The sequence below is a fragment of the Peromyscus maniculatus genome, chromosome 15 (assembly GCF_049852395.1).
Source record: "Peromyscus maniculatus bairdii isolate BWxNUB_F1_BW_parent chromosome 15, HU_Pman_BW_mat_3.1, whole genome shotgun sequence".
NCBI lineage: Eukaryota > Metazoa > Chordata > Mammalia > Rodentia > Cricetidae > Peromyscus > Peromyscus maniculatus.
Window position 1 is genome coordinate 14,312,024 of NC_134866.1, and position 17,340 is coordinate 14,329,363.

Genomic DNA, 17,340 nt, shown 5'->3' on the forward strand with positions numbered 1-17,340 from the left:
TATCCCTGCTGCAGGTTAGCCGTCCACTCATCTGTTGGTGGACAGCTAGGTTGGTCCCATATCATTATTGTGACCACAGTGGCATAAACACAAGTGACAGGATACAGACTTGTGTGTATTAAATGTTTTTATAAAAGCGACCTTATGTAACTTGATATAGTAAAATTAAAAAAAATCTAAAAGCAAATATGCAAAAGTAATCCGCCCCCCCCCACTCACCCGGTTATTTGGAGCTATCTAAGTAAAGCAAACACGGCATGTTAGCTAATATCTTTTATTGTCAGACGTTGTGAGCCAACAATCACCACTTTCACTTACACGCTGTCTGTAAGGGATAAGGCAAATTCAGTTTTTCTTTGTGAGTAGACTCATCTGGCCCACCTTTATAATTTTTCCATATAAAAATAAAAGTCCAAGTCCAGATTCTTTTTCTTCTGGTCATAAACGCTGTTATTTACAGGCGCTGTGTTCAGGCCACCATTTGAACTAGGGACGAAATAAGGTGTGAATTTCATTAAAGTCTTGGCTTTAGCATTCATGTCAGGGTCCTTTGGAGGTCTGCTTGAGGGTTACAGCGTTAGGATACAGTAGCTTCCCCCCATTTTCAACATGGCTGTGTCTGCAATCTAGGGTGCTGACACAAAGCTCCCCTTCAAAGAAAACAACAGAATTTTTCACTTTTAGAAATCAACGACTCCAAAACAACTTCATGTGGCTCTAAAACCAGCATGGGGGGACCAGCAGTTGAAGAGTGGTTTGTTTATAAATACGGTTATCTTTGCGGGCTGCGAACCTGTTAGGAATACAGCAGTCACAGGTTGCAGCCCTTGCTACATGTAAAACGAAACTGAGTCAAAAATGTCTCTTTCCAAAATACAGCAAAGACAGGAACATCCAGAATTCTGATCTGTGAATAAAACCACCTTGGAGACTAAAACTCTGAACTATTAAAATATACAGACAGACTGTTTACACCATTGCACATCCTCTTCCCTTTGTGTGTAATGCTCACGAAACGATGATTAAAGTGTTGAGTGTGTGAACGTACGCATGCACGGGCAAGCACAGACACTTAAATGAAACAAAGCCAAATGTTAATACACGTCCGTGAGGAAGGCTGCCAGCAGCGCTCCGACTACAGCACACTGTCCCCTTCCGCTCTGTCTCCCCTCCCCACTCCCTCACCTTCCCTCACAGTCAGGAAATCAGGCTGGGAGGTTAGTGCATAATCAATGGATCGATGCCCTGTTTCCAAGCTCTGCAAATTCCCCCGGAAGGAGAAAGTGCTTCCCCTCAGTAGCACAGTTAAGGTCGATTAGGGTCGATTCTGCAAGTTAAGGCACTTCTGGCTGCTTTGGTGGCAGCGTGGTTTTCTCCCCTTTCTTTTTTTTTTTTTAAGGCAAGTATCTATGAGTACTAAAGCTTTAGAAATTGTGCAGACTGTTAAGGTGGACAGCTTAAGACGCGATCACTGAAGTTGATGGGGCGAAAGGAGTCCCGGAAACTCCTCCCACTGACGACTGGTTTCCAAAAGCCTGGGCAGCTGTGTTGTCCAAAGCTAGGTCAGGACCTGGCACTGGCCTAGGCAGAGAGTGGCACATTCAGACCTGAAAGACACACGGCTTGCTCGCCTTCTTCACCTGGAGCTGCCCTGGCTGCTCACGGAGCGGGTGGTGCTGTAGCGCTTCTTCACGATCATGCTGATGTAGGCTTTCATGAGCTTGGCCACATCCACCACCTGCCGGGAAGAGCAGAACCCACACACACATGGTCATGCGTCTCTACCAGGTCCAAGAACCTAGCTAAGCACACATCTTCTGACAGTCCTCCATGCACGAAGAGGAATTTCTTCCTATGCTAAGTCCGGGCTCCAGACTCACAGGGAGACAAGAGCTGAGCTGACCATTCCTAGCCAGAGGGAGTGAAGCGGAGCTTTTCTAAATACAGCATGCACCACCTGGTGGCTCCTGTACAGAAAACAGTGATTTTATTTGATGCATGACGCCTGCCTTTGGACATTAGTACATCACTAGTACACCACTTTGCAGCATTCGGATTTGGACTGTTAGCCTCACTGAAAATGGTGAAATGTGGAGACCACATCAGCCTTTATAGGCCGCAGTAGCTAATTCCAGTCCGTTCATTTGGAAGCAGCTGAAGAAACAGAAGGGAGCCTTGGGGGCCAGGATAGAGCTATGGCCAGCTACAGATGCCCAGCCCACTTCCATTGCAAACACACACTCTCCCAAGCCAGGCTCCTTCTCCAGCATCTTCCAACGATGCTATCCCTCTCTCCCCTTCTCTGGCCAATCTGTCCTCTCAGCCTGGACCATACAAAGGCATATTTTTGTTTTGTTTTTTGAGACAGAGTTTCTCTGTGTAGCTTTGCACCTTTCCTGGATCTCACTCTGTAGCCCAGGCTGGACTCGAACTCACAGAGATCCGCCCGCCTCTGTCTCCCGAGTGCTGGGATTAAAGGCATCCTAACAGGTTTCTATTTCTCCTTCTGCCCTTTTAATCTCATCCCATACTGATATTGGTAAAGCCACTGTTGCAGTGTCTTTCACAACCCCGGATTTCACGGTAGGTTCCCACTTTCCATGGGATTCAACTAAACGCCACACCCCAGCAAGAGGACCCTCCACTGTCACCGAGTCTTGAGCTCTTTCCTCTGTCTGAACACTTTCCTCAACAACCCACTAAAGCTCACCCTTCACCTCCCTTCCCCCAGCACCGCGAATGCCCTCCTGCCCACCATGGTGGGCAGCAAACAATTCACTCCCCTTTACCACTTCTTCCTGGGAGGTAGCAGCACCCTTTGTGGAGGTCTCAGGTGGCTACTTCTTTTATTATTGCAGTTGCTCAGGTTTGGAGTTGCTAGCACATGTATTCAGTGGCTTTTCTGAGTGTGATTTTGGGATCCATTGACTATGACCAGATGGGAGGCCTCTCAGGTTCCCCTGTTCTGTGGATGTCACTGGAGTACAGAGTCTCAGTCTCTCTCTCTCTCTCTCTCTCTCTCTCTCTCTCTCTCTCTCTCTCTCTCTCTCTCTCTCTCTCTCTCTTTCTGTGAGTGTTTTACTTGCATGCATGTTTGTGTACCACTGTTCTGCTTGCATGCATGTTTGTGCACCACGTGTGTGACCGGTGCCTGAGGAGATGGTTGTGGACCACCGCGTGGTGCTAGGATTGAACCAGGGTCCTCTGCGCAAGCAACAAGTGCTCTTAGCTGCTGAGCCATCTCTTCCAGCTTCCAGAGTGGACTCTGACTGCTATGGTTCTTTGCTTTAATCTCCTGTTCTCTGCAAGGTGTCCCTGCCAACAGTGTGTTTCGTCACTGGGTCACTTCCCTTCTCCTTCCCTTCCTGAGCCACTTGCAAAAGAAACAAAATTCTGTACTGTAAGGACAAGGGAAATCTGGAGCTATCCGACTTCGGCTTCAGCGGAGGAATGGCCCACCAAACGTGTGCTCCAGATGTAAGAATCCTGGAGTGAGTCTCTTCAAAGCGGCCAGCAGATGGGGCACTGCTCTCCCCTTTCACCGAGACCCCGAACGAATCCTGTCTACCCTGCCGCTGCCTCTTACCTCGCTCGTTTCAAAGAGCAGCTCCCGCTCATCGACCACGATCTTGTAGGTGTTGGCCAGCGGTGCCCCGAAAGAGAGGATGTGCTCGTACTGGAAGACTTCTAACGGTCTGCCCTCCCCACGCTTGTAGACCGACACGGCGTCGGCGCTGACGCCCAGCCAGAGTTCCTGGGGAAAGCCGCCTTCCTTGCACTGCAGGGGCAAGAGAGTCAGTGTGAGCGCACGTTGGCTAAGGAAGGCCAGGACGCATCCGAGAAGCCACAAGGCAGGCACCGAGGCCGAGGCCTGGCAGGCGATACTGACCAAAGTCAACACGCAGCATAGAAACAGAGGAATTTGTACCGCAGTGCACACCCTGACTGCTTTTTGACTGGGTAATCAACTTTAGGATTTGCAGAGAACCAACTGGTCATGTCTTGCTCTGATGGCCTACTTCTCCATAATCTTAGATTAGCTCTTCTATTAGAGGCACCTGAATCAGCCTCACAGACGAAAACAAGGAACACACAGGCTGGGCCAGCAACCGACCAGAACAGCCGGCCACTCTGGGCAAGACAACTCTGTTCTTCTGTTTCTAGGTCTGTCCCCATCCTGTCTGGACTGGTTTATCTAGGACCAGAGAGACAAATTCTCCCAATCATTGTGTGTTGACGTCTCTCCACAAGAAGCGGCGATGTGTTCAGTTCACTGGCCTTAACTACAGACTTGCTCACACAGAGCGATGGGAGGAGAACAAGATCGTGGGTAGGAATATCAACACTGGAATGACAGGAACCAGAGCATAAACGGGTGCTGTAGATCCACGTACATAGAAGAGAGCATGTATAGGGCACAAAGCGCCTTATTTATAAATCAGACAGTGGGTCTCAACCTTCCTAATGCTGCGACCCTTTAATACAGTTCCTCATGTTATGGTGACCGTCAGCCATAAAATCATTTTTGTTACTACTTCATAACTGTAATTTTCCTACTGTTATGAATTAATGTAAACATCCGTGTTTTCTGATGATCTTAGGCGACCCCTGTGAAAGGGTTGTTTGATCCCCAAAGCGGTCATGACCCACAGGCTGAGAACTGCTGCATCAGAACAAACATAACCCTATCAACCAACCTACCACACCTAGAACAACATCCAACCAGAAGCAATTAAAGTATTTTGGAATACGTAATCAGTATTTAGATTTTTATAAACTTCGATTGAAAGTCATCAAGACCAATTGCTGTAGCCGTAAGAAATCTAGAAGCAAGGCTGGAGAGATGGCTCAGCGGTTAAGAGCACTGGCTGCTCTTCCAAAGGTTCTGAGTTCAATTCCCAGCAACCACATGGTGTCTCACAACCATCCGTAATGAGGTCTGGTGCCCTCTTCTGGCCTGCAGGCAAAACATGCAGGCAGAATACTATACATAATAAATACATCTTTAAAAGAAATCCAGAAGCTCATTTGTAAGGGGGGGGGGTGCGGGGTGCGCGGGGGGGGGGGGGGGGGGCTGGGAAACTCGCCTGTTTAGAGGGAGGCAATGTCTCAGGCTTTGCAGGCCTTGTGGTCTCTGGCACTGACTAAGCCCTCCATACACAATGGAGGTGGTAGGATCTGACACGCAGGGCCAGTTTGACAGGCATCCCTCTGTTCTGCACCGCTGGTTACATTTCCTTTCAGTCAGCGGTCTTAAATGAGGAGCTCAGGAGTGAGTATTGGGTGAGGCAGTGGTAAATTCCACTTTCTCAGGTGCTGTTCCTTCCAGCAGACATCAGGGGGATCTGACAAAGCATGAGCACGCTCAGCATTTCTAACCTGTTTATCTGCAGTTGGAAATGTTCTAAAACCTGCAACATCATTGAGTACAAAATATTTGGAGCGGCCACGAGGGATGCAGCTCGGTGGTGGAGTAGTTGCTTTGTATGCACAAGGCCCTGGGTTTCATCCCCAGAATACAAAAGAAAAAGTAAACATATTTTAAAAGTTGGATTTTGCTGCCAGGCAGGGGTGGTGCACACCTTTAATCCCAGCACTTGGGAGGCAGAGGCAGGTGAATCCGAGTTCAAGGCCAGCCTGGTCTACACAGCTAAGGCTACATAGAGAGAAACTCTGTCTTGGAAAACCACCACCACCAACAACAACAACAACAACAAAAAGAAGTTGGATTTTGCCTTCCATCTCAGCTCTTGGGAGGTAATCTCTGCCAGTCTGAGGCAAGTCTGGTTCACAGAGTTAGGGCCAGGCCAGCCAGAATTACTTAGTGAGACCCTGTCTGGAAAAATATGGGTGGAGAGATGGAGTGACATCACTTTTGAAATATTTTAAATTTTGGATTATCAGACCAGGGATGCTCAAGTATAAAGTTGGTGTGAAAATTCTAAAATCGGAAACACTGTTAATTGGAGAAATTTTCAAGTATTTTGGATGAGGAGTACTTGTATAAAGTTTCTAAGTGTGTATATAAGTCTAAAAACAAGAATTTCAAAAATGCAGACTTCAATAAGTATTTTAAAAATTAGACCAATAGCTAAAATTAAAAAAAAAAAAAAGTGTACATTATTTAAAACGAGAGACATTTAAGGCCTGGTGTGGTAGTCTTGTAATCCTGACACTTGGGAGTGCAGAAAGAGGTTCAAGGTCATCTTCAGCTACAGAGCAAGCTGGCAGCCAGCTGGGCTAGACGCTAATCTACCTCAACAACAGAAACCCAGCCAGCCAGCCAGCCAGCCAAACACACAGACGGAGGGCATCCCAGTGGGGATCCTATTATAGAAACATTTGCTACAAATGAAGAGAAAAAAGACCTTTGAGGGGAGACAGCAACGGTTCAGTGGGTAAAGGAGTTGCCTCCAGGCCTGACTACCTCAGTTCAATCCCTGGAGCTCACACAGTGGAAGGATAGAGCTGACTTCTAAGTTATCCTCATCTGTGCATGCTACACACACACACACACACACACACACACACACTAAATAAACACATGAATAAAGTTAAAAACAAGGAGATAAAACAAAACACCTTAGGGAGAAGAGGATGTTAATGGTAAGAACCAGAGGGCACAGAGCCAACAGATCCCTCGTGTCGCCCCCTCCCACCCCATGAACCTGCGCCAGGTTCAGGTTCCGACCAATGCGGTCAGGACACAACACCCGTCTGCTCCCGATGGGACATTACAGCAGCCCGCTCTCACCTCCACATCAAAGAGTGTTGATCCATAGCCAGGCCACTCCTTGATCAAGGCCATATACTTGGCCATGGCTTGTTCCTGGTTCATTCCCTGCAATTTCTTCCATTTGTCAATGATGCTGGCCCGAGCAGAGCCGACTTCTTCCTTAATCCACATGTCCAACATCTGCTCCTCCTCTACTTTCTGCCGGACCACCGCCCCGGTCCGGAAGCTGCGCCTCAGTGTCCCCTCCAGGAAGCTGGTCCGCCTCTTCTCCAGGCGTTCGTACGGGGTGAAGGTTTTGGTCGACTGACTGATGCGAGCTTTGAGTCTCTGCAGAGAGTAAACCTCCTCCAGGGGTGGCACTGAGGTGTGCAGGGTGTAATCCCCCTGCAGGTACTGCAGTCTCAAGGCAGCCAGCACTTGGAGGTTTTCTTCAGGGGCTGGGTGGTGGCCATGGATGACGGCTTCATGGGCCTGAAAGGTGGTGGAAGCTGTGGTCAGGTAACTGCCGAGTACCACAGGAAGGCCCAAGGCCGGCTCACTCAGGCCCCGCGGCCTGCACCCCAGCCTTGCTTTGAGCTGAATTCCACCCTAGCAGGGCACAGCCCACCGCTTTCTAGTTGGATCTCTCTCCAGCAGAGGACAGCCCACTGCTTTCAAGCCAAATTCCTCCCCTTCACAGGTATCACCCAGCCCTGGAATATCTTTCATCCCTACGGCCTCTCGGCAGTGATGTCTAAACCAAGTGTGCAGGGTTTCATTCTACGGAATGAGCGGCTAGCTTTTCCTTGCTGGTAAACCTACTGCTGGGCCTGGAGGACTTGAGCATTTATATGGCATAGTAACAGACTTGGTTCGCTCCTGCCTCACACAAAGGGATCTCTTTCTCGAAGTTCCTCTTACCTGTTCAAACATAAACGCAAACTCCACGCTGTCTTTTGGCACGCTGTCGGTGTCCAGGAAGCAATAAAGTTTGAAGTAAAATTTCCATGGCGAGTCCCCAGCTTCCGACGTGGCAGCTAGCCTACAGACAGAAGCCACGAAAGACTCAGAGCGGAACTGGAAAGGGGGCCGCTCGCTGGCGGCCCACAGAGGGCTGGTTCTGCGCAGCCCACTCGGAGGACACAGGCACCCTGTCTAGGGTGGTAGTGGCATGGTGCGGGGAGAGACGACGACATACGGGACAGGCATTCACACAAAACAGCAAGACGGCGCGTGTCAGAGTTCCTCAGGACTTTAACCAGGGGGAAGACACACGCTTCCAGCCCGGTCCAACTTCAACAAAGAGAAAGCCTTCAGGCAAAGCCTGCTGGCTGGGACTCACTGAGGGCCCCAGTGGAACTGGCACCATCGAATCTGTGCTTAATTCACAGAAATGCTGTTTGTTCATGAGAAGTCTCAATTGAGTTTTCTTAGTTCAGACTGCTGTGACTATTCAGTGGGCTGCCTTCGGACGCCGAGCATCTTTCCTGGGTTAGGGAATCTAAGTCAGATCAAGGATGGATGCACTGCTGAAGGGATACTTCATACTGTGGACACGAGGGGGCAGTTTCCAGAGCCGGGGTGTTGGCCTGAGTCCACCGGCCTCATTTCAAAGCTTATCTATCAGTGAGAACTGAAAACCTAACTTCTTAAGAGACAGTGAACAGGGGCTGGGAGAGAGAGAATGGGGGCGAAGGGCTGAGGATGAGCTAACACTGAGACCATGGCTTTGTCTGTGAGTCGGGACGCACAGACGGCAGAGAGGAAGAGGTAAGTAGATTAACACAGGTACAACGCCACTAAAGCAAACCTACGAGGCCAAACAGGGAGCGTCCGGTGTTCTCTCAGCGCTCTGAGGAGGAGGAGGGACTTACTTCTCAAACTTGGCCAGAACATCAGCTACGATGGTCCTGCTTTCAATGGCCTTGTCCACGTGTCCATTGTACTCGAACAAGGCAAACATGTTCCTGCTGTCCTCCATGGCGAGGCCCCGGATCAGCTTCTCCACCACCTGGAAGACATAGGATGAAGAGGCCCTCGTCTCAGAGGCCGCGTGCGCTTGACATCCATCCAACTTTGTAAACTCCGAGAGGGCTGCCGGCAGGAGACAGTCCACACAGCCTCCTGAAACTGTTGACTGTGTGCTGGCCCCAGGGCCTAACGTGTACTGTTTTTCTCTAACCCTCTTGGTAAAGTTAGCTTGTCCTTTCTTCTTGCTCCCCCCGCCCCCTCCCAAAAAAGCACTCCCCTGCCCCACCCCAGGGGGGGGTATGTGTGAATGAAATCCCTAAGTCCCCTGTTTTATTTGATTTATTGATAAACCTTGAGAAACAATAGTGAGTTTTACTGATGATTCTCCCATTCAAAAAGGCTCTCAAAGCCTCATCTGCAGTACTACCAGGACCCCAGCTTTCACTGGGCTAGCGCCGGGGAAAATGGGTTCACTGGATGCGGCGTTCTCAACACCCTGTGGCCCAGGCGACCTGACGCACCCTTCCCACAGTGCTTCCTCTGCAGCAGATCTGTGGAGACGTCGGGTGGGACTGCGCCTCAGACACGGGCTTGAGGGGAGCTCTGCATTTTCACACATGTAACTGCACCTTTACCTCTACCTGTACGCTTGCGGCTGGCGGCTGGCGGCTGGCGGCTGGCTCTGTCTACTCCCTGGTCTGTTGTGCAGATACGCCGAGCATAAAACACCCGCGTGGTTATGCTCGCCCCTGGGGCCGCGGGTGGACGGACAGACGGGCAGGTGCGCACCCAGCACCCCGGGGCTGCTAACGCTCCCTACCTCTCCAGCTGTGGTGTGTGAGTTGATGGTGATCTTGCAGGAACCTCCGCCATGGCAATACACTGTGGACGTCATTTCCTGCCGGTGGATCAGAGCTTCAATTTCATCTCGGGAAGGCACAAACTCTCTGCATTTGGTTTTCTTAAGAGATTCGTAGATAAAGAGGGCATATTTTTCCATCTCGGTTCCTGGGAACTGTTCCCGTATCCTAGGAGACAAAGGTGAAGTGTGAGCTGTAGATTGAGGCTTGGCTGGCTGGAAGGAGCTGGGCTGTGGGAAAGGTTCGGCCGCAGAGATCGGCAGGGAGGCTGCCTCCTAGTGGTGAATGAGCGAACTTCAGTGTCTTCCTGGCTAGGTCCAGCTTTCCCTGAACCGATGATGCTTCATGCTGGCTTATAAAAACACCACAGCCTGGAACTCAAAGAGATCCACCTGCCTCTGCCTCCTGGAGTGCTGGTAATAAAGGTGTGTCCAACCTTTTGTTTTGTTGAGCTGGGGTGGGGTGGGGGTCACTCTGTAGCCCAGGCTGGCCTTGAACTCTTGGTCCTCCTGCCTCAGCCTTCTAAGTGCTGAGATTGCTGGAATAAGACACCATGTCCAGCTTTAAACATTGTTTTTTTTCCAGAGTTAAGCGAAATGAGATTATGTCTGCTTCTGCTACACCCAAAACAATGAGATGACAGATATCCTCAGATCCACCGTGTAATCACTTTATTACCTAAATATATCCCATAAGCTCATGCTGTCCACCTCAGAATAAAATCTATTAAGAACGCAGTCAGGATATATATATAAATAAAGTATCCCAGTTGGGGTTTTCTATATAGAGAGTGGTGGTAATTGAATGCACCCAGCATGAATATATTGGGGTGCTACACCCATAGTGGCTTCATGCAGCTTCATACAGAGCTTCGTGCAGCTTCAAGGGAGAAAGGACACCTCGGTCATACCTGGTTGCTCAGGGACCTATGGGTCTGGCTGGAGGTCCCTGGCCTACAGTGTTCAGTGTTGGAACCCAGCCATTGTGCCCCAAGCTCTGCTCGGCCTCTTTCAAAAGTCTCCCCCCTTGCCTGGTGCTTTACCTTTTCAAGTGGAACTTGAGGTACTTGAGGATTCCTCGGCTGGGCAGGAAGGTACAGCTGAGGCAGGTCAGGATCTGCCAGCTGTAAAGGTTGCCCACACTGCCGGGATGGGGCACCTTATTGGTCTGCTTGATGAGCTGGCAGTACAGCTCGTCCCGCAGAGGCCGCAGGTCATGCCCCGTCTGCAGGATGCCCTGGATGATGGGGATGGGGTCGGACATGGACTCCAGTTGCTGCAGTGAGTTGAAAATCTTGATGGCCTCGTCCTGGAGGGTTGTGTAGCCTTTGTCTTTGAGCACTAGGAAAAGAAAATGGACAGCATCACTCAAGGGGCTGGAGGAAAGTATAAAAGAAGGAAGGAATGACGTGGGGGACCAACAGCCACTCCCTAATGCCGTGTCCACCCTCTCCCCTGTGCGTTCAAATCAGCTGAGCACAGCAGGGAAACACAGATGTGAGGGAGCTACCCTGCTGCCAGGCCGCTGAAAGTTTAGTACATAGAATGCTCTCTTAAGACCTGAACTCTAGCTGGGCAGCTTCCTCACTTAGAATGTAATATTGTCGAGGACCTCTTGACCTTGACTTAAAATGCGGTTACATCCTGTTAATCCACGACAACGTAAACATTCTGTAAGTCAAAAATGCATTAACTGCGACTAAACACCATAAACTTTAAACCATAAACTCTAAAAGCCGTAGCTTTTGCCTCGGGTATCTCAGATTTGCTACGAACTTGGCGCGAGCTGCTGCTGAGCAACATCGTGCTACGAAGCCATTTCACGATGAAGGAAGACACATACGATTAGCTGGGCACTGTACTGAGAATTAAGGGTAGAAGGGGTGAATGTGTGCACCCCACAGCACTGTAAAGCAGGCGTTGTCTATTCTGAGTTCATGGAGAGCGCTGGCATTCTCTGAGGTCCCTGTGAATCTTTACTTCATATGTTTCTACTGACTCTTTCCTGTCTGCGATGACCTAGGAACTCCAAGTAAGCCACGCTTCTTTCTGTGTTAGAGCCGAAGTTCACAGGAAGAACAGAACCACAGGCTCCGGGGATCCTGAGGGCTCCCCGAACTCACAGTTGAGGTTTATGTCCCCGTAGGGAAGAGGCAGGAGCGGGGAGTGCAGGGGGTGATGTGTGTATCGAAGGATCGGGTTCCGCTTGTAAATCTGCTCCACCACATCGGAGTTCAGGCAGTTCTCCTGGAAAGGGAAGCTCCCAGTTAATAAGAGCAAGAGGCTGAGTGGGAAAAGCGCGCACACTTAGCAAATCCAACCATGCTTCCCCACACAGGAACATCTTTTAGGAGTTATGGGAAATCTAGTGTTGACCATTTTCAGCCAAAGTGAATCCAATCTGCATTTGAACACAGACTTCAAAAACACCTTCAAAACTCAGTCTCTGTTTTAAGTGCATTTTCCCTACATTATTAAAACTTTCCACCCCTGGAGATTATACACACATACTCAAAAATTAATTTTCTTTGTGATTTGCCATCAATCTTCAACTATAATTCATTTAAAAAACATTTTTGGTAGACTTTATATTTTGATTCTTGAGACAGGATCTAATCTAGGCGAGCCTACAACTCACGACAATCCTCCTGCCTCAGCGTCCCTATTGTTGGGATTATAGGCGTGCATCACCAGTGTGGCTTGAATTATTTTTTGGTACTTTACTCTCTTTTAAAGATTTTCTTTATAGTTATGTGTGGGCCTGTGGAGGCCAGACAAGGGCATCATAGTCTTTGGACCCAGAGTTAGAGGTGTCCATGAACTAACCAATATGGGGTTTTGGAATGGAAACTGGCTCTCCGTACCAGCAGCGAGTGCATGTCAACAGCCCATCCTGCTCTGTGCTCCCGCTGCGCTCAATAGCGACACGTGTCCTCGGGCCTGCCCTAAATTGAAGAGATCTTCTCACAGGATTACATCCTGTGCGGACACTCTTCACAAGCTACCCTGGGGTGGGAAGGCAGCCACGTCACTAAATCAACAGCGGGGCTGCAGACAGGCCCTGAGTCATTCTTCCACAGCAATTTCATTTCCAGCGGGAAATCTTTTCAACAACATTCCATTGCAGGATGGGGGGAAAAAATCAGTGACTTAAATTTTCTAGTTAATTAGAGTAACTTGTCTCATTTCTTAAGCACTTTATATCTGGAAAATTCTATTTATTCTTTGAATGTCTGAATTTGCGACAATTAGAGAATAAATAACAGATGATACAGCTTTGACGAGAATGTGTGGCTGACATGTCAACCAACTCCCTATCCCATACATACTCACACACACACAAAACCAAAACCACCTCCCCTCTCAAAGGAAGCTTAAAATATTTCTAAGACTAAAAATGAGATTATTTGTACCTAGGGCCCTAGGTCTATAGGAAGTTTGGGTGTGTTGGAGAATAATGGATTTGCTGTAGTTTGGTCTCAAACTTCCAGATTATATACCACACTGGAATCAGGAAGCCGCTTGATCTGGGTAGGAAATTATAGCTACGGACAGAGTAGACCCTCCCCAGCTGCACGGGGTCCACAGGACTGCGAGCCAGGTTTGTGGCAGCTGGTTAATTGCTAGTAAACAACACACGTTTACTCAACAACTAAGCTTACAAGAGGGATCGGCAACTTTATGAAATCAATGAGATCTGCTGTTTGTGGCTATTTGGAGGTAGCCGACGGGATCCCATGTGTTCTAGACCAACCAGCGTGCTTTGTTTTCTTTCAGGTGGAAACTGAACCCAGGGCCCTGTACACATCAACAAACACTGAGCCATATTACCAGCCCTCCAATCTGGGCTCTTTGTGAATCTACTTCTGTGGCCTAGAACTGAGTAGTGAGAAGTGAATTACTGTTACTTCTAAGAGGTCCCCAGCTGGGGCTGAGGTGACCCTGGGATGGCTTGGTTGGTCCCTAACCCAGTTCACACACAATCTTCTGTCTATATACAGAGTGCCAAATTCTAACACCTCTATAGAGACAAAACATTTTCAATATAAAATTTCACTTAGAATCTCATTCAGACTCTCAACTGAAAAATTACACAAGCACTAGTGAAAACTGAGCCGATGAAATCCTGAGTCTTTTCGGCCAAGGGAAGACATCATGAGGAGTTCCCGGGCTTCTCTTCTCACCTTAATGTCCTGGATCAGCTGCTGGGTGGGCGTGTCGATGGGAGCCTTGGTATCAGTCACGTTTTGAATGGCACTCGACCACCGAGTGGCCTCGTTGAGCAGTTTGGTGTAGAGTCGGTAACAGTGTTTGCGCCCATAGACGGTGACATTCCAGTAACCTGCAAGGCAGTGCAGCACACATGTGTCAGCTTTGCCCTCTGGGACCAAGGCTCAAGTCCCACGGCTTGTCCCGGTGCCCCGGGGCAGTGAATTAACTCAGTCAACACGTGCTGTGCCTGGCACTAGGCACCCAGGGACAGACAGAAAACAGTGTCCCCAGCACTGTGGAGCTGGAAGTCAAGAAAAGACAAATACTAAAACAAGGAGCCCAAGGTAAATACTTGAATGAGTGGGTGCCGGCTAATGCCCTGTTCTGGGGACTGGCACAAAAGTGCCAATGTGCAGCTTATCCGGACATTCCTCTCACCTCCTGCTTCTTTCTCCTCTTCCCTTCCTCAGCCCCTCCCCTCAGCAGAGAAAGCTGCTAGAGACTGCATGCTGGGACAAGGGGCGGACCATTATCACCCACAGCTGACACAAAAGGAGCGACTGTATTTTAAAAAGCCCCAAATCAGCCGGGCGGTGGTGGTGCACGCCTTTAATCCCAGCACTCGGGAGGCAGAGGCAGGCAGATCTCTGTGAGTTTGATGTCAGCCTGATCTACAGAGTGAGATCCAGGAAAGGTGCAAAGCTACACAGAGAAACCCTGTCTTGAAAAACCAAAAAAAAAAAAAAAAAAAAAAAGCCCCCTCCCCATCACAACTAGGGGGCAGAAATCGAGAAAAGCAATCTTTCAGAAACTCTTGTAGTACTACAACTTAGGGGAAAAACCACAGTGGCCCTGCCTGCCTATGCAGCTGTTTCTTATGCACTAGGCTAAAATCTGATGAGTCTGAAAGTCTTTACATATTTTTGTCAGACTCTTTCTGCATCCCTGAAAATCAAACTGGCTTCGCTATAGCTTCAAATACAAAGCATTTAGAACCAACCACGGCCAGTCTCAGGACATGGATCAAAAACAGAATTTCCTTTGTATTTTGAAGCCAAAATCCACTAGGTAGAAATCTCACTTCTTCACTGGAGCAAGCCCTGGCCTTCTGAGATTTGTCACCCTGCGTTTTGAGCCTGGCTGTGCTTCAGCCCGGGGCCTTGGGTACCTGTCTCCTTGAATATCTTCTCGTCGGGGGGCACAACAGAGCACAGGCTGTTGAGGACCAGAGTGCCTAGTTTCAGGGCGTTCTTCTCTGAGCTCTTGTAGTAATCCAGGGAATTGTGGGTCAGGACGAACCACCGCTTCTTCAGTTTCAGTGAGGACATCTTCGGACTGTTCTTTACTTCTTTATGTAACCACCCTGGAAAGGAAGGTTAAGGGTCAGTCAGAAGACTATCACAGGGGCCGGCGGTAAAGATCAGCAGTAGAGTGCTTTGGGGACATACTTGAGGCCCTGGGACCCAGCCCTAGCACCGAAAACACAAATGTGACACAAAACACTAAGCGCCACGGGATCATTTATATCTGTAAAAATTTAAATATAGGCTGCATTTCTATTTATTGGTTAGAAAATGGCCATAATCGTTTTTTTTTCCCCCAAACTCTTCAGACCAAGTAACTCGGAGAAGCTGTTTAAGGCCGAGGAGATGCCACATAGCAAATGATGCATAAGCGTGGGACCCTGAGCTTGGAGTCCCAGCACCGTGTGAAGGGCCTGGTCACAGCAGCGTGCACCCGCCATCCTACACAGGAGGACTCCCTGTCCCTCAGGGGCCGTCTGGCCCAGCTGCACTGATGGTTCACTAAGAGAGCCTTGTAGTGGGTAGCCATTCCAGCTTTGATCTGGAAGTTCCAATCCCCATTGAGGCTTCGGTAACTGTCACGTCTACAAGGCGGGGCTGAGAGAGGACCCTGAAGACCAGAGATCTGGATGCGCCACTCTCTTGGTTCCTGGACCCTGGACGCTGGAGGTAGACCGAGCAGAGTTCTCCAGAGAACACCGCCGGACTGCACCACACCTTTTCCAGACCCTGTTACCTATCCCTTCACTTGTAAGTTACCCCACAAAATAAACCTCCCTTTTAACTACGTAGAGTGGCCTTAATAATTTCACCAATAGAGCCTGACTCAGGAAGACAAGGAAAGACAGCCGGCAGGCACCTCTCACGATGAACTCCTGGCCCTCCACCCTGGTGTCCCCCTTGGATCTCTGCAGCAGCGTTATCCAGTGGTGCATTTCCTCCGGCGTGTCCGCGTTGCAGTGGAGCACCCGGTTGGCTGTGATGATCACGAATGAGTTGGGTCTGAGAAGAGTGAGAAAAAAGGGGAGCCTCTTAGATCCAGGGCTGGCATCACCTGACTGCACCAAGGCTTCCCGGCCTTTGCCCTGGTGCAGGGGTCCCTGGGAGACACTGGGATGCTATTTACAGTTCATCTTAAGGCAAACCTTGCTCATATTTCTGTGGCATTTATTTTATGCATCATTAACCGTCAAACTTGGAGCAACACACTCATCCAGAAGTCCAGTCCTGAGAGGGAAAATATCTCTTCCCCTAGACTTTCCGAAGAAACTAGTTCCGAGAAGGCAAAATAAGGTAACCATGGTTTTTTTTTTTTTTTTTAAATGCATCTCCAAAACCAATTTCTTCTTGCCTCTGGATATAGCCTTGGATAGTATTTCTGTGGTGGAGAATGAAATTCCAGACAGTGGTAATGGAGGAGGATTAGCAAGTAGGTGTCGATGGAACATCTTACGTCCCTGACCGGGCCTGGTACAGAACGCTACTTGGGTCCATGGTTTCAAAGCCACTCCACAAGAGCTCATTTCCCAGACAGGGATAAAGTGATAATGGAAACTTACTTGGTCCCTCACCTCCCGTCTGCCAGTGCTCAGAACCGCTCAGGGGACTATGCACACACCAATTCCTTCATCTAGCTGCTTACACTACTGCCTGAATTCTCCTCTCTTGGGAGCTTTCAATATTTACTGTAGCAAAGCACTACCAGAGTTCAAGAAAAAAAGGTTAACCAGACTGTCGGCCTGTGGCCAGAGGTCCCTTAAAACTGTGCTGAGCTGGGGGGTGGTAGTGGCAGTCGTGGCGCACGCCTTTAATCCCAGCACTCGGGAGTCAGAGGCAGGTGGATCTCTGTGAGTCGAGGCCAGCCTGGGCTACAGAGCGAGATCCTGGACAGGTAGGAATACACAGAGAAAACTTGTCTTGAAAAAAAAAAAAAAAAACCCAGACCAAATGAAAATAAAATGAACAAACAAACGCCCCAAACTGTAGCTGGGAAGGAAGAAAGGTGAGAAACAGAGTAGCAGAATGTAAAGTTTTCAGTACAGGCCATCTGCAGCGGTTTGAAAAGAAATGGCCCCCAAAGGAAGTGGCACTATTAGGAGGTGTGGCTTTGTTAGAGAAGGTATAGTCTTGTTAGAGAAAGTGTGTCACTGTGGAGGCGGGCTTTGAGGTCTCATATATGCTCAAGCCACGCCTAGTGTCTCAGACCACTTCCTGCTGCCCATAAGTCAACAACTTAGTCTAAGGTGTAAGAATGCTCTACTCAGTTCTTTCTCTAGCAC

At 49.1% G+C, this 17,340-nt stretch overlaps 1 protein-coding gene across 3 annotated transcripts in view; it reads right to left on the reverse strand.

Annotated features, from left to right (window-relative positions):
- Positions 1–260: 260 nt before the first annotated feature.
- Myo10 (myosin X) overlaps positions 261–17,340 on the reverse strand; it is a 174,390-nt gene continuing 157,310 nt past the window's right edge. For all 3 annotated transcript variants that reach the window (XM_042261382.1, XM_006981747.4, XM_076551713.1), the window contains 11 exons: positions 15,921–16,063; positions 14,926–15,120; positions 13,730–13,887; positions 11,669–11,792; positions 10,589–10,886; positions 9,507–9,714; positions 8,590–8,726; positions 7,637–7,757; positions 6,755–7,207; positions 3,587–3,778; positions 261–1,738 (listed from right to left, as the gene is read on the reverse strand). In XM_042261382.1, the coding sequence (XP_042117316.1) occupies positions 1,637–1,738; positions 3,587–3,778; positions 6,755–7,207; positions 7,637–7,757; positions 8,590–8,726; positions 9,507–9,714; positions 10,589–10,886; positions 11,669–11,792; positions 13,730–13,887; positions 14,926–15,120; positions 15,921–16,063 (2,131 nt within the window). In that variant the 3' untranslated portion in view covers positions 261–1,636. The remainder of the gene's footprint in view (positions 1,739–3,586; positions 3,779–6,754; positions 7,208–7,636; positions 7,758–8,589; positions 8,727–9,506; positions 9,715–10,588; positions 10,887–11,668; positions 11,793–13,729; positions 13,888–14,925; positions 15,121–15,920; positions 16,064–17,340) is intronic.